Consider the following 24,986-nt stretch of genomic DNA (forward strand, 5'->3'; position numbering starts at 1 on the left):
ATTGAAATTGTATGCACACGAGAAAGGCTGAACCAAGAGGGACATACCTCACTGGCTTGCCACTTACTTACCAGTGCTGCTTTTACCTCTTCAGAGACGTCAGTTTCATCTTCCTGAAAAGGAAGAAGAAAAACAAGAGGACCATAGTCACAGACATCCTTGAAAGCAACAAGGTCAGCTCCCATCAATTATGCATCTTGGCATTTCAAACATAGGCAGTGAGAACTGACTGCCAAGTGATGCTCTGTTACTGCCTTTTAACAGCCGCCATAGGCAGACGGCTCAGAAACACTGCCTGTCATCAAAAACGTCAAATAAACCATAGCAGGAAAAGGGGTATCTTTAGAAAGGACAGACTTTATTCCACCTCTGTCAACAGTTATTGTCTGTCAGTAGTCTATTTGGTCCTATAAAAATGAGATACTTTTATCTTAAAGAATAGTTTCTAATAGATGACTATTACTGTTTCATTCCTTGTCTCACTGAATGGTTCATCCAGTTTGCAGATGAGTCACTGGTAACCAGGGACCTCTTGATTCTTGGTCACTTGATTTTTAAAATGCCAACGACAAAAGTTGAGTGACAGCGGTATAGAACCGGAGGGTGAATTAAAGTACTGAATGTGTGCTTGCACTTAGTAAGCCCTAGTGCACCTGTCTTTATCTTAAAGCCAAAGTTAATCTGTTTTTTTTTTCTTTTTTCCTCTAAAAGAGTAAAGTTGAGTCAGATGAACTTATATCACTAAGATTTTAGGTTCCTTGAAATTCTTGTAACACTCCTAAAATATTTCGTTAGAATCTCTGCTTATATGTGATAATACTATTGACTAACTACATGACTTTCTGGGAATATTAGGGAGAATTGAGTGCCTACTACATGCCTGGCACTGTTCTAGGTACTGGGCGTCTGGCCAAGGATATACCAAAGGAGTCCCACACTAGGTAGGTCGTCTTCTCTTTCCTCAGTAATATTTCTTGATAATCTGCAAGATTCAGCAGACCAGGTGGGACCCTTTCTTTTTTCTGAACTCAGCAGAAAGGACGGCAGCCGTGGGTGATGTGATATGTCCCAGCACGGACCAATCCACTTACATCCTTTGTCCAGAAATTGATGCCCGTGCCTCGTCGTCGTTCCTTGGGCCGCCTCCTCTCACGGATGGACAGTCTAGTAGAGGACTGATCATCCACATCTGCTTCTTCACTCTCTGGCCAGAGAGAAAACAAAGTGTGATCTTAGGAAATGGGGGCATGTACACGACGGGGGGACGCCGCCTATTCTGAAGCTCTACATACCATTCTTGTCCATTTCCTTTGCAACTGCGGTGTTTGTGGTGGTCTCTGGACTCTCAGAGTCAGGGACTGAAGATCTGCTTGTCCGTAGCAGATGGGAACTGGTGTAGAGAGAGGATCTTGATGCAGAAGGAGACACAGGCGTTGTGGGTTTGTCTGGCTGAACCGGATACCTCAGGCGACGATAGACAGGCTGGAAATAATCCATAGGGTGAGATGTTAGAGGTCAAGTCCAACCAAAGGATAAGGATAGCAGGCTTATTAAAAATGGGCTTTTCCTATACCAAGAGGCTTATTAATAGTTGATGCTCAATAAATAGCTACTGAGCTGAACTAAAGTTAGTTAATTAGCCAGAAAGGAAACAGCTTCTGGATTCCTATTCTGATAATACCATCAGGTTGACAGCAGCCCAGGAAAATTTTTCCTAAATTGACCAAAGGGCACTAGGTAGCACTAACCTTGTTAATAAAAATTCCTTTGATTTTGGAATGAAAATAAGAAGGGTGATGGCCTTTTTAAGATGGAACACTGAAAGGCAAGATTTACATAGAAAAATAAAAAGCTTGGGAATATGAAGAAACAATACAGAGTTATCTGAGAACAGAGGCCAAATCTGAGCAATCAACCAATTTCTGAATATTCTACCAACCTGCCATAACCAGTCTTACTGAAACTTAAAAAAACTTCCCATTTTCCACTTTGAAATTTTTCCCCAAGGAGAAAGAGACTGACAATAAGCCTTAACTTGGGTTTTTGAAGATACACAGATAAATTCTTAATATATGTAGAGATTGTATACTTTTTGTTTATAAAGACAGTGGCAATAAAATATAGTAAGCTTTGGAATCAGACAGAACTTGGTTCAAATTCTAGCTTCAGCACTTACTAGCTGTGTGGCCTTCAATAAGTTACTTAACTTCTCTGAGCCTCTGCTTTCTCCTATGTAAAGTAGGGAAAACAGCTTCCTCAGAGAGGGTTGTGAGGTTTATACAAGAGAATGTATGGTAGATGCTTGGAACAGTAGCTAGTAGTAAATAATCAATAAACAGTAGCTGATAGAACAAAAGAAACAAAAGAACTTCAGTTGGTTTATGTAACCTAGCCAGAGTTGGAGCAAGGAGATTCCTTTCTCCTCTAACTATGGTGATGGGAAAATTTATCATCCCAATTGAGACACTTCTGAGAGTGAAGATGAATGGTATCAATAATTACACTAAGATAACAGGTGTAATTTGAACTCCTAATTTAAACTAGGAGTTATGTTCACCCTAAATAGAATCCTATGCCTTTGACTACCAACTCCACTTGAGAAAGGAAACATAAGTTAAAAATGTCCACCTCAATAATGACATCTTGTGGCATGTGATTAAGGGGTGCTCTGTAAACTCCTAGGTTTGCAGGGGTTTAGAGAACAATATAATCATGGTTGAGAGTGCTCTGTGGAGTTCGGCTGCCTATGTCAAGTTTTTGCTTAACCACTTCTCATCTGTGTGAAATGCTGGGCAAGCTACTTAACCTCTTTGTGACCTGATTTCCTTACATTTACAATACAAATAATATCCACCTCAGAGGATTAAACGAATTAATACATACGAAATAGTTGAAATAATGCCTGGTATAAAGTAGACACTCAATAAATCCTCACATTTCTATTTGTATTTTTACTATACTATAACCTCTCTCTTTAGAATAGAAAAACATCTTTAGTTAAAGAATAAATTTAGTTAATGGAACTTATTATGGTAATCATTTCACAATATATACATATATCAAATCACCATATTGTACGGTCTAAAGTTAATAAAATGTTGTATGTCAATTCAATGTTATATCTCAACATCTCAATAAAACTGGATAAAAAAATAAGCATTAGTTAAATCCGAGCACAAAATGATGACTGAAGGACGGACATCCTCTGAGTTCTTTCAGTCATACAGGTTTGCCAATGACAGACGGACGTTACCAGTGTTTTCTATGAGTTGTCTACTGCAAAGTAGCACCGTGCTTGAGTTATCAGTGAGGAGGGATTCCCCACATTAATGACCTGCTTTTAGCACAGTACATGTCAGTGACTTACTTCTTCATCCAGACTCCCACCCCAGGGTTGACGGCCCTCGCCAGCTTCCTTTGCTGGGACCGCTGAGGGCTCATTCTTCTCCGAGCTTCCTTCAAGCCCTTCAGTGCCTGCGGACTTCTGGCTAGGCTGCTCCTGAGCTTGCCGTTCTGCTCTCGACCGGCTGAAAGTCCTTTCTGCTTCCTGAAGGTCTGTTAGTGTCACGCCCTGGGAAAATGACACAAGGTCAGGAAGTTTCATCCTAACCATGGAATAACTGTTGATAAATAAGCAGGGAGACTGCCTTAAAGATCTAATAGTATCAAATTCCAAATGAAGTTCTCAAAATGTATGAGGCCATTACAAGCAAGATATACTTAAAATAAACACCTCAGTGTGCAAAGAGCCCCAGCCTGAGCCCAGGTATATTTCAAATGTAATACTTTAGCTTTTCCAGTTTGAGTTCCAGAAAATAGGGCAACACTGATGGCTGCCTGTTGTAGATGTACTTCTCTCATACTCTTAGTTCTCAGTACCTTTATTTGAAAGCTCCATACCTCCCAAGAGCAAATGGTTACCAAGAGAAATTCTCTGAATAGTGGATAATAAGAAAAACTTGATTTTACTTATAGAAAGAAAAACCAGGCTCAAAAAGGTTAAAATTCAGAGCCAGGCTAGAACAACAACAAAAACCAACCAACAAAAACGACACCACCTAGGGGCGCCTGGGTGGCTCAGTTGGTTAAGCGACTGCCTTCGGCTCAGGTCATGATCCTGGAGTCCCGGGATCGAGTCCCGCATCGGGCTCCCTGCTCGGCAGGGAGTCTGCTTCTCCCTCTCCCGCTCCCCCCTCTTGTGCTCTCTCTCTCTCTCACTCTCTCTCACAAAAAAACCCCCCAAAACGACACCACCTAAACTAGCTTTATTCTAAGATGATTTCCTAAGTGACTCTAGGAATGTCACACAGAGACAATCCAACAATTGATATTTCCCCCAGGCTCTCAGGAGCAGCAATACAGAAGAAAAACAAGTAGGAATCATCTGCAAGAAGAAGCGAGAAAGAGAGTCAGGACTAGAGTGAGCTGATTCTAACTCAAGCAGTTATGTGCTCAAGTCCTCATGAGAAGGAAGTTCTAAAGCTAGAGGGAGTTAAGCAAGTACTATAACCTGTTTTTTTTTTTTTAACTATTCCTGAATTTATTCACTCATTCTCTTAATAAATTATTAAGTGTCTTTAAGCACTGGCACTACAAAGACAAATCAAATGATTCCTGCACTCAAGAACCTTTTTTTTTTTTTTTAAGATTTTATTTATGTATTTGAGAGAGAGAGAATGAGAGACAGACAGCACGAGAGGGAAGAGGGCAGAGGGAGAAGCAGACTCCCCGCCGAGCAGGGAGCCCGATGCGGGACTCGATCCCGGGACTCCAGGATCATGACCTGAGCCGAAGGCAGTCGCTTAACCGACTGAGCCACCCAGGCACCCAAGAACCTTTTAATCTAATGGAAAAGACATAAGAAAACCTTGAGTATGATAGAATGTAGATAATTAAGACAGAAACATATGATCCGGCAAATTCCACTTCTGAGTATTTACCCAAAAGAACTGAAAGCAGGGTCTCAAAGAGATCATTTGTATACCCATGCTCACAGCAGTATTATTCACAATAGACAAAAAGTGTCTATTAGCAGGTAAATGAATAAATAAAATGCGATCTAACCATATAGTGTAATATCATTCATCCCTAAAAAAGAATGAAGTACGGACGCAGGCTATAATGCAGATGAACCTTGAAGTACATTATGCTAAGTGAAATAAGCCAGGCACCAAAAGGACAAATAATGTATGATTCCACTTGTGTGAAGTACTTAGAGTGATCAAATTCACAGAGACAAGAAGTAGAATGGTGGTTGTCAGAAGCTAGAGGAGGGGGGAGAGGGAATTATTGTTGAATATATACAGAGTTTCAGTTTGGGAAGATCAAAAATGTTCTGGAGATGGATGGTGGTAATAGTTACAAAATAATGTGAATGAACTTAATGACACTTAAAAAAATGGTTAAAGTGATAAACTGCATGTTATGTATTTTTTACCACAATAAACCAAACTAAAACAAAAAAAACTATAGGTAAGTCTTGGTCTTTTTTTTTTTTACAAAGAGAAAGCACAGCCCTTTTCTTCCTTCCTTCCTTCCTTCCTTCCTCTCTCCTTCCCTCCTCCCTCCCTCCTCCCTCCCTCTCTCTCTCTCACTCGATCTTTCTTTCTTTCTTTCTTTCAAGATTTATTTATTTATTTATTTGACAGTGAGAGAGAGAGTACAAACAGGGGGAGTGGCAGGCAGAGGGAGAGGGAGAAGCAGGCTCCCCACGGAGCAGGGAGCCTGATGTGGGGCTCGATCCCAGGACCCCGGGATCACGACCTGAGCCGAAGGCAGACGCTTAACAACTGAGCCACCCAGGCGCCCCATAAATAAAATCTTAAAAAAAAAAAAATAAAGGCCCTTTCTTCAGTCCTCAGCTTTCCTGCCTGACCTCTGTAGAATTTACAACTGTTACCTTCAACTGACTTTTCATTTACTTCTATGCCGCTCCTATTTCCTGGTTTACCTTTCATCTCTCTGGCTGCTCCTTTTCATTGTGCTTCATCAGCTCATCGTCCTCTGCCTCCTTAATGCCAAGTCACAGCTTTCTCTCCCTTCTCCTTGCCAGTACATCCTGACTGAGTTCATGGTCTTGTTACTTCCAGCTTGGACTGCTGTGACAGCTTCCTAACACATCTTCTTGTTTCCCGCTTTTATAAACATATTTTTGCCGACCACTCCCATCAATTCTCTGCACAGTGATTTTTGCAATATTATACAGATTGGGGTGCCTGGGTGGCTCAGTTGGTTAAGCGTCTGACTCTTTTTTTTTTTTTTTTTAGAGGGAGAGAGAGCAAGAGTGCAACTGAGTCACCCAGGCACTCCATAGTCTCCGACTCTTGATCTCAGCTCAGGCTTGATTTCAGGGTTGTGAGTTCAAGCCCCATGTTGGGCTCTACACTGGGCAGGGAGCCTACTTAATAAAATGAGGTATGCCTGTATACAATTCAGTGGTTTTAGCATATTCACAGAGTTCTGCAACCATCATCACCATCTCATTTCAGAACATTTCATCACCCCAAAAAGAAACTCAATATCCATCAGCAGTCACTCCCATTCCTTCCTCTCTCCCACCCCTGGCAACCACCAATCTATTTTCTTTCTTTCTTTCTTTCTTTTCTTTCTTTCTTTCTCTCTCTCTCTCTTTCCTTCTTTTTTTTTTTTAGAGAGACAGAGAGCGAGAGTGAGGTGGGGGAGGACCAGTGGGAGAGGGAGAGAATCTTAAGCAGGCTCCATGCCCAGCACAGAGCCTGACGCACGACCCTGAGATCATGACCTGAGCCGAAATCAAGAGTTCGACACAACTGACTGAGCTACCAGGTGCTCCACTAATCTATTTTCTATTTCTCTGGCTTTGCCTATTCTGGATATTTTCATATAAATGGAATCATGTCTGGTTTCTTTCACTTAACATAATGTTTTCTTAAGTTTCCTGCACATTGTAGCATTAACATGTATCTCTTTATTGCCAAATAATATTCTATTGTATGGCTATATAATATTTATTTATCCATTCCTTTGTTAATGGATATTTGTTTTCTTTTTCCCCAGTTATGCTAACTGCTTAATTTATTTGGTCTGCTTGATGGCTCAGCCTGTGTCCACGACTCCTATAGCTGCAGAGGATAGCTGAGGCACGCCCAGCCACACAATGCTAAACCTTGCTGCTGCCGGGAGCCCAGGACTCAACTCCACAGCAAGCTTGCCAACTCCACACATAAATATGGTCTATATAGCAAGTAAACTCTGGCCAGAGTTCAGAAATGACACTGAATTTGGGATGTGGGCTATTGTAGATAATGCTGTTATAAACATCTATGTACAAGTTTTTGTGTGGACATATGTTTTCATTCCTCTTGACTATATACCTAAGAGTAGAATTGCTAGGTCATATGGTAACTGTATATATAACATTTTGGGGAACTGCCAAACTCTTCTCCTTTAGGGATTCTTAAGATGTGGCCTCTTAAACACAAATGGAATGATTAGTCTTGTGAAGGAAAGGAGATAAACCTGCTCTGAGCCTGGAGAAATAAAAGTGAGAGTGGGCAGATGTAGCTATAAATTCATCTGATACTATGTAGTATAAGATTCAACACAGGTGAAAACTTTTACAACAGTGGCTGGAGTAAGGAACTGATCTTAACGATTTTTTAGTTGTACCTCCAACAGAAAGGAAGATAGACAAAATGACATAAAAAAGAAGGTCACACTCACTTGAGTAGACCTTCGAGTCTGCCGAGCTTGTCTGGAGCGTGCTTTCCGTAAAGACTCTGCTTCCTCATCCCGTACAGGAGTCAGATACGACCTGTAGAGAAAAAAAGTAATACCAGAAGTAAGAGACCTTTGCTGCATGTACTTGAGGAATGACAAGGTACTTCCACACACTGCAGTGATTTCTACACTCTAAGAATGAACTTAGGCAGAATCAAAATGATAGAAATGCTATCAGTGAAAATTGCATAATCCAAGACATTACTTATGAATTTATTACTGTTCATACAGAATCATGTCATCTGTAAAATGAGACTTTCATTTCTTCTTTCCACATCCTTAAAATTTTTATTTCTTTCTTTTCTTGCTTTAATGCTCTGGCTAGAGCCTCTAGGACATGTTGAAAAGGAGTGATGATAGCAAGTTTTCATGCTTTGTTCCTGCCCTCAGAGACAAAGCATTCAGCATTTTATCACTGTGATGTCTACTGCAAGATTTCTGTAGACGCTGCTTCTCAAGTTCAATCAATTCCTTTCCATTCCAGTAGGAAGTAGGCTAAGAGGATTTTGTTGTTATTGGTTCTGTTTTTTTAATCATTAGTGTGTGTCGAACTTATCACATGCTTTTCTTCCCCATATTATCATTGTCCTTCTTTTTTCTGTTAATATGGTGAATCACATTGAATAATATCTGAATGATAAAATAACACTGGATTCTTAGGATAAGCTCGACTTGGCTATGATATATCAACTTTTTTTAAAGAAATATTATTTTATTATTATTTTTAAGTAAGCTCTATACCCAACATGAGGTTTGAACTCACAACCCTGAGATCAAGAGTTGCATGCTCTACTGACTGAGCCAGCCAGGCACCCCTGTATAGACTTACTTTTATATAGATTCAGTATTATTTAGTTTAGGATTTCTCCATCCACGTTTATTTGAGAAAATGGCCTATAATTTTCCCTTCTTATAATAACCTGGTGAGGTCTAGAATTAAGATCATACAAGTTGGGAAGTGTTTTCTCTTTGTCTATTTTCTATAAGAATTTGTACAAGATTAAGTTTGTTTCCTTCTTAAATAATTAGTAAAGTGCACCAATGAAGCCATCTGGATTTAAAGTGTTCTTTATGGGAAGGTTTTAAATAAGGGGTTCAATTTCTTTAACTGATTTAGGCCTAGTCAGATTTTCGTTTTGGTAATATTTGTTTTTCAAAGAACTTAATATTCTTATATTTAGTGGCACAAAATTGTTCATAATACTCTTGTATATTTTATTTTATTTATTTTTTTACTCTTGTATATTTTAATTGTCATTTTAGTATCTGTAGCAATGATTCTCAATTTTTGGGCCTCAGGGCCCTTTACGTTTTATATATATATATATTTAAGATTTTATTTATTTGAGAGAGAGAGAGCACGAGCAGGGGGGATGGCAGGCAGAGGAAGAAGCAGGCTCCCCACTCAGCAGGGAGCACTATGTGGGGCTCGATCCCAGGACCCTGAGATCATGACCTGAGCTGAAGGCAGATGCTTAACCAACTAAGCCACCCAGGTGCCCCTACATTTTTTTTTAAAAAAGATTTTATTTATTTATTTGAGAGAGAGAGAGTGAGCAAGAGCAGGGTGAAGGGCAGAGGGAGAAGCAGACTCCCCACTGAGCAGGGAGCCCAATGTGAGACTTGATCCCAAGACCCTGGGATCATGACCTGAGCCAAAGGCAGACCCTTAACCTACTGAACCATCCAGGTGCCCCTCTCTTACATTTTTAAAAATTACTGAGGACCCTCAAAGGGCTTTTGTTTATGTATATCTATTAATATTTACCTTAGCAGAAATTAAAACTGAGAAATTTAAAAAATATGCACTAATGTATTTAAAAATAAGAGCCCTATTATAAAAAGTTACATCAATAACTTATCTTTTATGAAAATAACTATTATCTAAAACAAAATAATTTAGTAAGGGTGTTGTATTACATTTTTATAATTTTATTTAACACTGGCTTAGTAGAAGATAACCAGATTTTCATACACACTTTATTCAATATGTTGTATAACAGTGTTTCAGTTAAAATATATAAAGACCTAAATTTTTAAAATGTTAAAATTTAGGGTCTCACTAGTATATATTCTATTCTATAAGAAGAGAGGGGGGGGGGGAAAGGAATATTAAGCCAAACACTTCCAATTCTACTTTACTAGGGTGTAAGGATATGGTTTTAAGCTACATGGGTAAGAAACTCTCCAGGCACCACTTCTAGTAACTTTTATAAGGAAGTGCTTTTATATTGAGCATTTGAAAGGTATGATGTATTTTAATCTACCTCCAAAGTATTAAGTAAACATGTGATTGCAATGCAAAAAATAAATTAATTAAATAAAATATATAAAGAATATACAGTCTTTCACAGGTTTATAGTCGGAAAAGCCAGTAGCATTACAATAGCTTTTTTTTTTTTTTTTAAAGATTTTATTTGGGGCGCCTGGGTGGCTCAGATGGTTAGGCATCTGCCTTTGGCTCGGGTCATGATTCCAGGGTCCTGGGATCGAGCCCCACATCGGGCTTTCTGCTCAGCGGGGAGCCTGCTTCTCCCTCTCCCTCTGTCTCCCCCCTGCTCATGCTTTCTCTCTCTCCGTATCTCTCTGTCTCAAATGAATAAATAAAATCTTTAAAAAAATAAAAAATAAATAAAGATTTTATTTATTTATTTGACAGAGAGAGACACAGCGAGAGAGAGAAAACAAGCAGGGGGAGTGGGAGAGGGAGAAGCAGGCTTCCTGCTGAGCAGGGAGCCCGATGCGGGGCTCAATCCCAGGACCCTGGGATCATGACCTGAGCCAAAGGCAGCCGCTTAATGACTGAGCCACCCAGGCGCCCCTATAATAGCTTTTTAAGATAATTATGGATATTCTTCTTTGATACTATATACTAAAATACAAGTGGTAGTTTCTTAAAGGTTAGTAGCAAGTGGAATCTGAAACCATGTTAACAGACTGTTCATATTCTGTTACATTGAAATCTATTGGTCTATCTTGCACTTTGAATGGACCTTCTTACCCATGAAAGAATTTGGGTCATTACACATTGGTCATTTGGAAAACACTGGTGCAGATCTTCCAAATGTTGACACACCACATTATAGACTAGTAATTTTATAAATCACATTCTGTAACATAGGGCATAAGCTCCTTGACATGGCCTTGGTAATGATTGTTTTGGATTTGACACCAAAAGCAAAGGCAACAAAAGCAAAAATAAGTGGGACTATATCAAACTAAAAACCTTCTGCATTGTAAAGTAAACTATCAACAAGATGAAAAGGCAACCTACAGAATGGAAGAAAATATTGGCAAATCATATATCTGGTAAGGGGTTAATATCCAAACTAGATAAAGAACTCATACAAAATAATAGGAAAAAAAATCTGATCTCACTTATATATGAAATCTTAAAAAAAACACAAACTGATTTGTGGTTAATGGAGGCAGGGAGGAGGTGGGCAAAGTAGGTGAAGGTGCTCAAAAGGTACAAAATGTCATTTATAAGATTAGTAAGTCCTGGGTATATAATGTACAGTATGGTGACTATAATTAACAATGCTGTATTATATACTTGAAAGTTGCTAAGAGAATAATTTTAAAAGTTCTTATCATGAGGGAAAAAAATTGTAACTGTGTGATGATGGATGTTAACTAAACTTATTGTAGTAATCATTTTGTAATATATTTACTAAATCACTAAGTTGTACACCTAAAACTAATACACTGATATGTCTATTATATCTCAATAAAAAATAATAGAAAAATAAAACAAAAAAATTACATTCTTTAATACCACCTTTGATCGTAGGGCAGTCTTTAAATATTGGGAAGCAGTCAATAAAACCACTCATAATGGCAGATACAAGTTTTCCAAAATTCTAATTTCTGTTTGAAATTTAAAATTTTATAATTGGCAACAAATACTTTGTGACAAGCTCACTTTGTTCATTTTCAAGAAAATGTCTGCCAAATACCCAAGTCTAAAGGACCATAGTCTGCCCATTCTTTCAAGTAAAAATGGTGTTCCAGGAAAAAAGCAGCTAATTCTTCTTTTTTCTTCCTCTGCATTTCAATTCTACTTATATTAGACCTTATTGGTCATATTCTATTTATTTATTAGGCTTTTTCTGTACTTCCTCTTCCTTTTCTCTCTCTGGGTTTCATTCTGGATTATTTTCTTTTTCTTTCCTTTTTAAGTTTTATTTATTTAAGTAATCTCTACACTCAGTGTGAGGCTTGAACTCACAACCCTGAGATCGAGAGTTGCACGCTCTTCCAACTGAGCCAGCTGGGCACTTCATTCTAGATATTTTCTACTATCCATATAATTAGTTCACTATTCCTCTCTTCAGCTGGTCTACTATAAACTCACCAGTTGAGTTTCTAATTACAGTTATTTAAAGTTTTGGTTCTAGAATTTTCATTTGATTCTTTTTAAAATAGATTGCAGTTCTCTGTTGGAATTCTCCACCTTCTATTTTCTTGAACATATTAACCATAATTAGTTTTAGTTTGGTAACATCAATATCTGGCTCTGTTCTTATTGATTTGTTTTCTTAGTCTTTTGGTAAATCAGTCTTATTTCTTGGTATGTCTGCTAATTTCTGGGGGAAAAAAAACCCACATTTTTTTTTACATTGAATAAATGTCTTTATTAGGAAAACTGTAAGTGCATATACATCTTCTCATTGATATGACTTCAAAGTAGAAATAACTGTTTCTTAAATGGAGTTGTAACTTGTTTGGAAAAAAAAAAAGCTCACTGCATACAGGAAGCTGCCTTCTCCTGGACCACTTTCAATTACAGATCCAATTTAAACAATACAAAATACAGTATTTATCACATTTCACAGAGACTGGGCGTCCAGCAAGGGTCCAACTGCCAAACATTTTTAATGAGAGGATATTGTTTTTCTCTACTTTGACCTTAATCTACATTGAGCTGAATGGAAGCTAACCTTCAGTCTTTGCAAGGGCTGGTCTATTTCTGGTAAGCCCTCACTTCTAGAATGTAGCCCTTCAGTGGTCCCAGATGAATGTATGGGGCCCCACATCCAGCTCCCTGGACCAAACCCTGGAATTGGTGACCCTTGAGGACTAACTCCCCATGAAATTCTGTCTGGGTTACCAACCAGCCTACACACAGGTGCATTTCTACCTGCAAAATATATAGAGCATCACTCTTATACTTAATTCTTGACTGTTAAACCTTTCTTTGCATACTAGATAGGAGCCATAGTGAAAGAAAAGAGCTTCAAACTGGCTTATCCCACTTCATACTCTAGAGTTTTACTGAATGAGAGAAATAGTAAAAACAGGCCTGGTATGTAAGAAGTCTTAAATATTTGAAGTCATACATCTAATTTTTCATAGAAAAATTAGAAGACAAAAATGTAAAAACAAAAATAAACTAAAATTCCACCATATGAAAATAACCCGTTTGCATTCTACTACATCTATGTCTAGATTATTATCTATGTACGTATCTATGTATTTAGTATACAATTTTTTTAGTGAATATCATGTAGATTATTTTGTTACCTGTGTCAATATATGAGATGTTTATGATTTAAACTGTAAAAAAAAAAAAATCTAAAGACAAAACCCAGAAAACTCCAGTACTTAAATTTGTAAATATTTTGAGGAAGGAAGCAACATTTTCATTCATTTTCCTTTACCTAGATGTGGATTCCAAGGTTCACAAAAGTGACACACCTAACTTATGGTTGCCTTGAGGACGTTCAAAGTTTTAAGTAGAGTCCAGGTCCTTGCACTTTCTAAAATCTAGACTAGGTGGTGAACAAAACTCTGGTCCTGAGCCAAATCTGGCCCGCCATATTTTTATAAATAAAATAAAGTTTTACCTAACTACAGCAACAGAGTTTAATATCTACAATGGAGACAAAGTAGCCTGCAAAGCCTAAAATATTCACTACCTGGCCCTTTACAGAAAAAATTTGTGACTCCTACACCAAACCTATGCTCAACACACCTTGCTCTTTCTGAGAAGCATTTGAGCCATCCACGAAATCTGAGTACTACACAATTCCTTATTGCTATGAAAAGAAGATGGGTCTATGTTCACTAAATAGTACAACAGAAAATATAAGAGAAGCCATGGCTTTACATCTGTCTCTGGCTTTCTGACATCCAGCTAAAACTAGGTTAACACCCCCAATTCAGTGGTATAGAAAGGAATTGCAATGCGAAAGTCCTTTGATTACCGTATTTGTCTACTATGTTTCCTAGACGGCAGGAAGCATTTTTCTTTGCGTTTGCTATGACATTGAGGTCATATAATCAGTGGAATTCAAATAATTACAAATAATTAGCATGACCTCACAAGAATAATTTGTTCTCTGCATCTAAAATTCATAGTGCCCCTTTATATACTACAGATGGACTAATTTTATCTTAAGAAGCTGTGAAAAATGCCTAGCAAATCACCAGTGAACCTGAAGAAAGTCACAATAAATAAAAAATAGAAGACCTAAAATATCTTCTGACAAGGACAGTGTAGTGATAAAATACCCTGGGTGTGGGAATCAAACTGCCTGGGTTTGAACCCTGGCTCTTCAACGTCCTTGGTAGATGATAATCTTGGATAAGATATTTAAGTACTCCAAACCCAACCTTCTTATACGATGAAGATATTAACAGCTGGGCTAGATATTAGCAGGTGTAGATCGGGTTCTCATGAAGATTAAATACAGAAACACATTAAGTGCCTAGACCACGAGCTGGTACGTAGTAAGTACTCAGCAGAGCACCACCACACTGCCAACTACATTATTTACCGCCACAGTAAAAGCTCAGCTGTGGTCATTGGAAAAGAAAGGCTGCGTGTACCATAACAGGCAACCCATCTAATCTAATAAAAGAGTTCCCCTTAACTATTTTTACCAGAAATGGATAATTCACTTGGAAGAGGTCTTGATTCCCTTGAAAATGTGCCCTAGGAAGGTTCAAAGGGCTATCTAAGTAAAATGAAACTACTGTAAGTCGAAGAATGAAAGAGAAATTGTCATGATCTCCAAGGCAAGAACAAAGCTGTTTTCCCTAGAATGATGAGAGAGTAAAATTTTTGTCTTGAATCTACCAATAGGAAATTGGTTTTTGAAAGAGCTTTAAAGAGTCCTGTATCTAAAATCTGTACTCAAAAGAGAGGGTACTTACCTGGTTAGCTTCAAATAGGGAATGACCACGTTTAGTATGTGTTTTTTTTATAGCACTCATGAGGCCGTGGTCATTAATTACAGAATATCTAAACAGTCTTATAAGACAGCTTGCCATTCCTTGGACTATATCCTGTGATTAAGGATATGGAGACAAAGGTATTCCAGAAAGGCCAAAAAGAACCGCTTCGATATCAATCTGGAAGCACATATAGATAGCTATATGGGGAGGGGGACAACTTAGAGGATTAACAGGCTCATAAACCCATGGCTAAAGACTTTATGACTTCAAGGAGTCATCTGATCTAATTCCAAGACTTCAGCTAGAGAAGACAAATTCCTGTTTTAGAGATGAGTGGATATAAGCCTAAGGAAACATTAACATACTTGCCGAAGCTCACAATGTTGTTCAGCCACAGGCCTAAAGGGACTATAACCATGGTCTCCTGCTTCGAGTATAGCTTTTCTTAGATTACACCACTGAAATGAAAACTGTTTCTTCCACCCAGCACTGTGGATGGTACCCTAATTATGTGGATTTATGGAGCAGGACGTTTCTTTTTCCCAATCTAGCAATATCAGGAATTAGTGGATAAAGATGTCTTGCGTTAGACTTTTCCTATCTTCCCCTGATGTTTCCCAAACGTATGCCAGTATCGACACTCTATGTTGGGAAAGAATGATTTTTACATTTTCAGAGGTTGCCACCAACATGCTATAAAACTGTCATGAACAAAGTACAAGTGACAGGTGATATGAAGGACTAAAGTCTCCTTCAGAGGATGTAGCTGACTCTATAGTTGCCAGAGCCCCAGCAGGTAAGCTTGAGTTCAAGTTTCCCTTGTTATTTCTAATTGCGTATGGGATGCTAACACTGTGGTGCGGCAGAAAGAACATGTACCTGGGTTCTAGTTTCAGTTCTTCCATTAACTATTTGTTTGACCTTAAGAGAATCATGCAATTTCTTGGTACCTTAGTTTCTTCACTTACAAAATAAAGGGTAAGTCTATAGTTTTAAGGTCCCATGTAGCTTTAAACTCTAGTGAATCCATATTTATGCTAATTCTGGACAAACAGTCTCTAAGTCTTCTCACTAAAATGCCTATTCATTGGTTCTGGTCAAATACTAAATTTCCTATATTCTATAGGTCACTTGCTTGAGTATAGTCCAACAGAACTTTGTATGATAATGGAAAAGTTGTATACCTGCATGGTCCAATACGGTAGTTGCTGGTCACATGTGACATCTGAGCACCTAAAATGTGCTAGTGTGACAGAGAAAATGAATTTTTAGTCTTATCTAATTTTTAGTTAACTTAAATTTAAATAGCCGCTCATGGCTACTGGCTACCATATTGGAAAGCACAGCTCCAGAAGTCCTGAGAATCCAATTAAGAGACATTATCACCAAGCTCTCTCCTTAAACCTGAAAACCAGATTCAGCTCATAAAACATCAGCCTAAGGGAATGCAGCTTGTTAGCCAGCTAAGTTTAAAACCAATTAATTGACTTGATTTCCAAAGATTAATTTCCCATTTTTCTCCTGTGCCTCTCAGAGACATTATTACATTAATTTTGCGTTTTTACATGTGGTGCTTTTAAGTCCCAGTGCTGGGGCTCCTCTCTTTCAGATATTTATAGATAGAGCAACTAGGAATAAGCTCACAGATACAGCACACCTCAGAGATACTTTTTTCCTAATGGCAGCATTTATTCTCTGCTAACCCCATATGCCTTACCCCGTGCCACCATGCTTTCCCTCTGCCCCCTTTACAAAGAGAGCGCCAAGAAAACAGACTGTTACCTCCTTGCGCAGGTCTGCATAGCAGAATGAAGGTCAAAAGATGTGTGGAGACGAATGGCATGAGAGGTAAGTGGATGCTGGGCAAGACTGCAGTCTCAGCACCCGGTCTCCCTTGGAAACTAGAAAAGGCTTGCACTTCCACTGCTCTACAGCAAGCCAGAGGCAAAGCTTGCAATGTGCTAAGAACCTGCTACTAAGAAGGAGGAGGAAAAGGAAGGGGAGGAGAAAAGGCGAGGAAGGCAAAATCTTGGGGCTCGGCAGAGCCAATGCCGCTAATAGTGCCCCAAATACCACTCCAGTAGATGCGTATTTTATACACTGTACCAAACCAATCAATACCACTTCTCATTTCATAGAGAGGGGAGAGGGGAGGAACTCTCCTTCGTGTGAAAGACGACAGAGCAAGAGAGATGCCGTATTCTTATTCTGGATATTATTTCATCTGCCCTTGGGCTATCCTAGTTGCTGCATCTATCCAAGTGAGCTGTAAATACTGCCTCTCTAGAGGCTCAGGCCCAGCCAACTGGCAAGGTCAACAGTGGTAAAGAGAGAGACAAAAAAAGAACACACGACAGACAAATGCAGGGACAAATTTCAGATCTGGCATAAGTGGGTTAAAGCTAAATAGAGGGAGACTGTAAGTACTGCTCAATTTGATAAGCTACCTACAGATCAGAAAGACTTCTAGATAGGATCTATGTCACATATCAGGATATGATCTGACTTCATAGTTTAGGGACAACTGTATTCAAGTGCTCATTTGACATATACTCCTCTCTAACTCAACACTGAGATCAGAGCGAAAGTTTAAGCAAGGAATCAGAGCTACATCTCCACTACACAGAATGATTATTTAAAAAGCAGGGAGGATTTCCCTCAGCTAAATGAAGCATTTCCTGAATATTCTAGATCAGTAGTTCTCAACAGGGAACAATTTTGTCCCCCCTGGGGGCAACGACAAAGAATTAGCTGGCCCCAAACATCAATACTGCCAAGTTTGCAAACTTTTTCTGTAAAGGGCCAGACAGCATATCTTCCAGGGTCTGCAAGGCTACGGAACACCTCCACTGTAATGCCAAAGCAGTCATGGACAATACAGAAATGAATGGGCGAGGCTGTGTGTCTACAGCTCGCTGTGCTGCAGGGGCAGAGCTGAGCAGGTGCAACAGAGACCACGTGGCCCATAAAGCCCAAAACATTTACTGTCTGGCCCTTTACAGAAAAAGTCTGCCGATCCCTGCTCTAACCTCTTAACTTATATGGCACCAAAGGACAGCTTAGAGAACTCCTTTTGCTTTACAAACAATGTGAGTCTGGTGTTTCTGTGACCTACCTTTGATAAGTACTATATTGCCTCGAATTCTTGTACCTCTGAACATTTGTTCCATTCAAAACACTCCAGCTTCAAGTGCCAAAGCCACTTTCACAAATGACAATGTTTTACTTATTTAGGTCACTCTACAGTTAGTTCATCGGTCAGAACAGGTGTTAGGGATGCCAAGAATGGCAGATTCAGGCGCCAAAAGCGCAAGTGCTGCTTTATTTCATACCCACAGGCTGTACCAACTGGACTTGGCCAACTGTCTCCAACATTTATCACTAACTACAAAATAGACCAGGTCAAATTCAGCACCACCACTTAATTTTTTTTTTTAAGAAGAAAATACAAAAAGTCAACACACAAAATATTCATGGAAATAATCTAAATATGAAACAACAGGGGGAACAATTGAATAGATTACGGAACATTCATATGACAGAGTCTATATAGACATTAGAAGACAAACCACAAACTACTACCGATACATAACTTGCAAAATATTAGTATTTTGAATATGTAAAGAACATATACCAATTTAAAGAAGGACCAAAAACCCAAGAGAAAATAACAAAGCATATAATCAGGGAATTTACAAAACAGGAAACCCAAAAAGCCTATAAACATAAGAGAAAATGTTCAGTTTCACTTAATGATCATGAAATGCAAATTAAAACAAGGAGAAACCACTTCATCTTCCTTAGATTCGCAAAAGCAAAAACCACTGACGTTATCAAGAATAACATTAGTTGTAAAGATGTAGAAACTCTCATACATTGCTGGTGAGAGTGTAAACAGGAGAGCAATGTGGCATCTCAACTCACTCTTTAGATACAGAAATTCCATTTGAGAATAAATACCCTTGAGAAACTGTTACACATTTAGATAAGGAAACATGAACAAGAATGTACGCAGCAACACAGCAGAATAATTAGTATTAGCAAAAGAGAGAGAGAGAGAGAAAATGACCTAAATGTCCAAAACCAAACTATGGTATATCTACACAGTGGACTAAAATGAGCATTCAAAATGAACAAAAGAATGCTAAGTAAAAACAGAAGGTTTGAGAATGATGTGTGCAGAATGAAACAATTTATATAAAGAATAAAAACATGTAAAAGTAGTAATATGTGTATACAAAACAGAATAATAATAAAAATTTGCAAACGATAAACACCAAATTCAGTAGAGTGACTACCTCTAGCTAGGGAGGGAGTCAAGGGGATGAGACAGACATACATAGGGGCTTCTACTATATTTTTAATATTTTATTTAAAAAATATTGAAGCTAATATACCCAGGGCTTAAGTGAGCCAGAACATCGATATGTTGGGTATTTGTAATATTTAATAATAATATTTAAATAAGAAAAAACTATAGTATAATCTCAAAATCAACACAACATATAAAGATGTTAGCAGGGATATTGCTGAATGGTAAATTATGGAAATATAATTATTTTCTGCTTAAAATATGCACATTGTGGAAAACTTTATAAACTTTAAAACCTTTAAAGATTTTATTTATTTATTTATTTGAGAGAGAGAGAGTGTGCGTGCAAGTGGCGGTAGGGGGAGGGGGGAGGGAGAGGGACAAGCAGACTGCGCTGAGTGCAGAGCCCGATGGGGCGGGGGGGGGGGGGGGGGGGCTCGATCTCATCACCCTAAGGTCTTGACCTGAGCCGAAATCAGGAGTTGGACGCTGAGCCACCCAGGCGCTCCAAACTTCAAAAACTGATCATTAGGGGCGCCTGGGTGGCTCAGTCGTCAAGCATCTGCCTTCGGCTCGGTTCATGATCCCAGGGTCCTGGGATCGAGCCCCGCATCAGGCTCCCTGCTCAGCGGGAAGCCTGCTTCTCCCTCTCCCACTCCCCCTGCTTGTGTCCCTCTCTCACTGTGTCTCTCTCTGTCAAATAAATAAATAAAATCTAAAAAAAAACAAAAACAAGACAAAAAAACCCTGATCATTAATATTCAAAGGACTGTTTCAAAGAGTAGGATGTAGTTATATTCCACACTTAGAAAAATCCTTTATTATCATATTTGGCAGTGACATAGAAAACACAGGTACTTTCTAGGATATACTAAAGTAATATAAATATTTCAGGAAAAAAATGCCCTTTGGTCAGCCTTAGGACAAAGAAGCAGTGAGAGTTTAGGTTTAAGAAGGTAGAAATAGGGGCTTAACCCCTGTAAGTAGGGAAATTAGGAAAGGCCTAAGCCTTTCCTAAGTGGGCTCTAAGGCCTAAGGTCAGTGGACTCACAGACTCCTCTCACCCACTCCAGAAACTGGTCTGCAGCTGCTGTAATCATTAGCATGGTCTTCCTTAGGAAAAAGGGGGCACCTGGAAAGTAGGAAAGCACCCAAACATGTGCTTTTTAACCTCTACTGACAGTAACCTACTTATGACAAGCAGATTTAAGCTGTCATCTCTTCCCAGAAAAAAAAAAAAAAAGCAATTACGTCTAACAAAATTTTGCTAACAATTTCAGGGATTTCTAGACTTTCCTGAAGCTTGGGTTAAGAAGAGAAGGGTCTAGAACGGAAGAACTCCTTCAAGGACCTATATCAGATTTCTCTTCAGAGAAGGCCTATAAAACAGATCTATTATCTTCTCTATCTAATCACCCCACTTTTCAGATGACTCAGATTCCTTTAATTAAGCCTCAGTGGCACTTTTTAAAAGTCAGGTTTCCTGAGATATAATTTACACACAGTAAAATTTGCCCTAAAAAGTATATAGGCCAATGAGTGATAAGTTTTGACAAGTGTGTATAATCCCATAACCATCACCACAAATCAAGATACAGAACAGTTCCATCACTCCCCAAAATTCTCATGCCCCTTTGTAGTCAATCTTCACCAAGTCCCAGCCTAAGGGGAATTTTTTGTAATTACACAAAAGTTTTAAAACTCAATACTGAAGGAATGCATTGACTTTTTCAATCACACTAAAAAGTGATAGACAGGGGCGCCTGGGTGGCTCAGATGGTTAAGCATCTGCCTTCGGCTCAGGTCATGATCCCAGGGTCCTGGGATCGAGCCCCGCATTGGGTTCCCTGCTTGGCGGGGAGCCTGCTTCTCCCTCTCCCTCTACTATTCCCCCTGCTTGTGCTCTCTCGCTCTCTCTGTCAGATAAATAAATAAAACCTTAAAAATAAATAAATAAATAAAATAAAATAAAAAGTAACAGATCAACGGCCCTAGCCCACTAAATTAGGTGTTAGCCACTATCCCATAGATCGTAACAAAAATGAGCCTACGATCTCATGAAATAAAATTCCTTATATTCTATGCACCACTACCCACCATTCTCTAAGTTTTAGGAAGGTGGGAGCTATTTTTTGTCATTACATCATTAACATTTAGCACTGTGCCTAGCTTATAGTAGGTGCTCCAACATGGTTACTGGACTCAATTAAGGTTATGGAGGAAATTTAGAATCCAAGTTATTATAGTTTTGTCTTAGGATTGGTCCCAATTACCTACTCGTTTGTTTATTTACCATTTTAAAAGTTTCATCAACAGGGTGTTTATCCATTCATTCATTTTCTTCATTCCATTTAACCAACCATTGCCCCATCCTACACTTTTTTTTACCTACTCCAGATACTGTATTTCAAAATAAAGAAGGCCTGATTTCCAGCAGGACCTTGGGGGGAAGTTGTACATATAAAGGAGTGATAATTAAATTTAAGATAAGAAATGCCACGCCATAAAGAGATCGTGCTCTGGATAGGAAACCCAGTACTACCTGAGGGGTGAGAAAGAAAAACAGAGGAGGTGATGTGAACAGAACCTAGAAAGACTGGGAAGAGGCTTCCTAAATCAAGACCGGAGACAACATTGTTTATGGCACTATTCTTGGATTTCAAGCAGGAGAGTGAGCCAATCAGACCTGCACTGCAGAGGATGATGGACTGGTGGGATGGGGCAGGGGAGAAGAAGGCCAAGGGTCCAGCTGGGAAGGCCCAAGTTAACAGAGGGCAGTGTGGATGGAGAGAGTGGAATTGAAGGATTCTTGACAATGAAAGACAGGACTCGGTGAGGAGTACATCACTTCTCGGTGGGAAGTAAAAGAGAAGGCTTCTAGTTTGATTTCTATGTTTCTCAACTGGGTGACACGCAGGACCATTAACAAAGACTTTTTAAAATACGTGAAAACTGGGGCATGCCTGGGTGGCTTGGTTGGTTGAAGTGTCTGACTCTTGATTTTGGCTCAGGTCATGATCTCAGGGTCCTGGGATCCAGCCCTGTGTAGGGCTCCTCGCTCAGTGGGGAGTCTGCTTAGAGACTCTCTCCCTCTCACTCTGCCCCTCCCCACCCACTCACGTTCAATCTCTCTCTCTCTCAAATAAATAAATAAATCTTAAAGAAATACATGAAAACTAACAGACTTTTCTCTCTCTTTCCAGCCTTTCTGGGTCAGAGGGAAGAAAATGGTTTGGTTTGTTTATACTCTCTTTCTACGGAGGACTGGAGAATCCTTAGAAATGTGCACTTGTAATAACACTTAAAATTATGAATATCGGGGAAAGGAAAACAACGGCCAGAAATGGCTGTCGTTAGGTGTGGCTACTGGAAGTCAGGCACTATTCTACATAAGTCCTTTCCACGCAGTACCATGAAGCTCAGCAGAGAAGTCGGGGCTAGAAATATAGAGTGATAGCTGAGGTGACTGGAGTAGACAAGATCAACTAGAGAGTCCTGAGAAAAGAAAAGAAGGAAGCCTGAGGAACAATACGTAAGGTGTTTGCAGAAGAAAACAAGCTAAAAAGGACACAAAGAAAGAGCAGTCAGAAAGGACCGAAGTGAACCAAGGAAGAATGGTATCTCAGGGGTCAAGGTAGAACAAAGATTTAAGAAGGTAGCCGTCAACATCATAATGTGCTGCTGGGAGTTCAAGGTAATAGGTGAAGTGACTAAGGAATCTGATCATTAGGAACACCACAGGGCCCTGTGCTAGAGCAATTTCACTGGACAGGCAAGTGGGGCAGAATTTCTACTTTAATAGGCTGAGGAGAGAATAGGAGGCTAGGAAGTAAATAAAATGACATAAGGGCTTTTCCAAGAGTAACAGCGAAGACAGAGTGAGACATGGTGACCCCAGAGGGCAGTGTAGCACCAAAGGTAAGTCTATTAAGACAGGAGAGACAAGCACCTGTCAAGGACAAACAAAATCTTTGTGCAGAAGTATTTTTGTCATAGATATAGCTAAGCTTGCAGCTCTGGTTCCCATTACTTACGAATTTTGTGTGCCAGACGTTCTTTCTTTTAAACACTCTAAGCTCATTAAAAAGGAACATAGTTCTTGAAGGATCCTTGAGCTATTACTATATTTTATTTACATGGCAAATGAGCAGCAAGCCACTTTCAGCACAAGGACACCAGATTTGAGAATCACATTCAATTTCCTTTTCAGGTTAGAAGACTAAGATTTATTCAGAGGAAACAATTTACAGAGCTGGGTCATTACACTACCCAGGATTAGCTAAGAGACTCTGGGGAAGAAGGGAAAAAATGGTTTAAAGACAAACCAGAAACAATAAATCATTCAGGTAATTGTTGTCATCCAATCCCAATTTTTTAATATTTCTTGAAATAGAAATAAGCCTGCCCACGGCTCTGGAATTCTCCCAAAACTAAACTTCTCATATCTAGCATCCTCACAAAACACTGAATAAGCCAGTGGACCTACAAAACAACTTCTCATTTGTTTCCCAAAAACCCTTATTTCCTATTTCGATTTCAGATGGGATAGAAAGTGTTCGATTTGCTTTATTTTCAGAAGTGGTATCTCCCAAGACAAATACTCATTTCCTAGAAGTTCTGTCTTCCCTTCAAAAAAATATCAAGAGATTTTAACTACTGTGCTCATTGCTAGCTTATGGTACAGAACGGTCCAACTAAGACTTGGGCCCTGGCACGCACCTGCTCAGTGGTGTACAGCAAGAATGGACTTTAAAGTACAAAAGATCTGGTTTTGAATCCTGGTTTTGCTGTTTACCAGCTCTGTGATTGTGGGCAGGTTCCATAATCTATCTGAGCCTTAATTTTCTTGTATCTTTTAAGAAAACAGTATTACTTATCTCACAAAGCTGTGAGGATTAAATGCATCTAGGAGAGTACCAGTGTATAACAAGCTTCCAAAAATATGAATTCTCTTATCCCATTTAAACCTTCCATATGTTTAAAAGCCAACTCAAATTCTATCTTCACTGGCTTCATGAAGCCCTTTCTAACCTCTCCATCCTACATCATTCATTCATCTTCTTCTCTGAACTCCTAACACACCTGAACACAATTTTGCACCCAAGGATATACAGTTCCTTAATGTATACTCTTGGTTTACTATGTGTATATGTGGTGTCCCTGATCTTCAGGGCACCACCTAGGACATATCCCTTTCTTATTATACTCAGCACAATACTGAGCACAGAAACGGTCAGATGGTCATCAAAGGCTTAGAATCCAGTGATTTTAGAATCCAATACTACCTACAAATCTCCTATCTCCACTGATTAACCAGTTAAGACACTGAGACTAAAGAAATTAAATGGCTTGCTTGAGAGGGCAGACGCTGTGTGTTCAGCTGAAGAGTACGCTGGGTCTCCTGCCCTGCCACCAGGGAGCCTGCCACGCTGTTGTGAAGCAGTACCCCAGCAATGTCCACAGAGGGCCTCCCCAGGCCAGAAAACACCTGCACTCCATATGTTAAAACACTTCACACGGAATGGGGTAAATATGCTTGTCTGCAAACTGACCCAAACGCAAAATAGGGTCTTTGGGCACCTTACGCTAAGTAGATCGACTGACGTTCTTCTGCTGCCACCTTCTGGACAGAGTATATTACTACATGGGGGCTCATTTTTCACTGAGAATTTTCTTCAATACATATGTACCCAACCCCTACTATGTATTAGGCTCTGCGGTATGAAGAAAACCT

At 39.2% G+C, this 24,986-nt stretch overlaps 1 protein-coding gene across 6 annotated transcripts in view; it reads right to left on the reverse strand.

Moving 5' to 3' along the window:
- PPP1R12B (protein phosphatase 1 regulatory subunit 12B) overlaps positions 1-24,986 on the reverse strand; it is a 212,591-nt gene that overhangs the window by 87,646 nt on the left and 99,959 nt on the right. For 5 of the 6 annotated variants that reach the window (XM_035010308.1, XM_035010307.1, XM_035010305.1 and 2 more), the window contains exons 14-18: positions 7,702-7,792; positions 3,368-3,571; positions 1,293-1,482; positions 1,092-1,204; positions 72-113 (exon numbers count right to left, since the gene is read on the reverse strand). In XM_035010308.1, coding sequence (XP_034866199.1) covers positions 72-113; positions 1,092-1,204; positions 1,293-1,482; positions 3,368-3,571; positions 7,702-7,792 — 640 coding nt within the window. Of the gene's footprint in view, positions 1-71; positions 114-1,091; positions 1,205-1,292; positions 1,483-3,367; positions 3,572-7,701; positions 7,793-24,986 lie in introns of those variants that run through there. The other variant, XR_004680222.1, reaches the window with a different exon arrangement.

This window comes from Mirounga leonina, unplaced genomic scaffold (assembly GCF_011800145.1).
Source record: "Mirounga leonina isolate KUSES-001 unplaced genomic scaffold, KU_Mleo_1.0 Mir_154, whole genome shotgun sequence".
In the NCBI taxonomy this organism is placed as follows: domain Eukaryota; kingdom Metazoa; phylum Chordata; class Mammalia; order Carnivora; family Phocidae; genus Mirounga; species Mirounga leonina.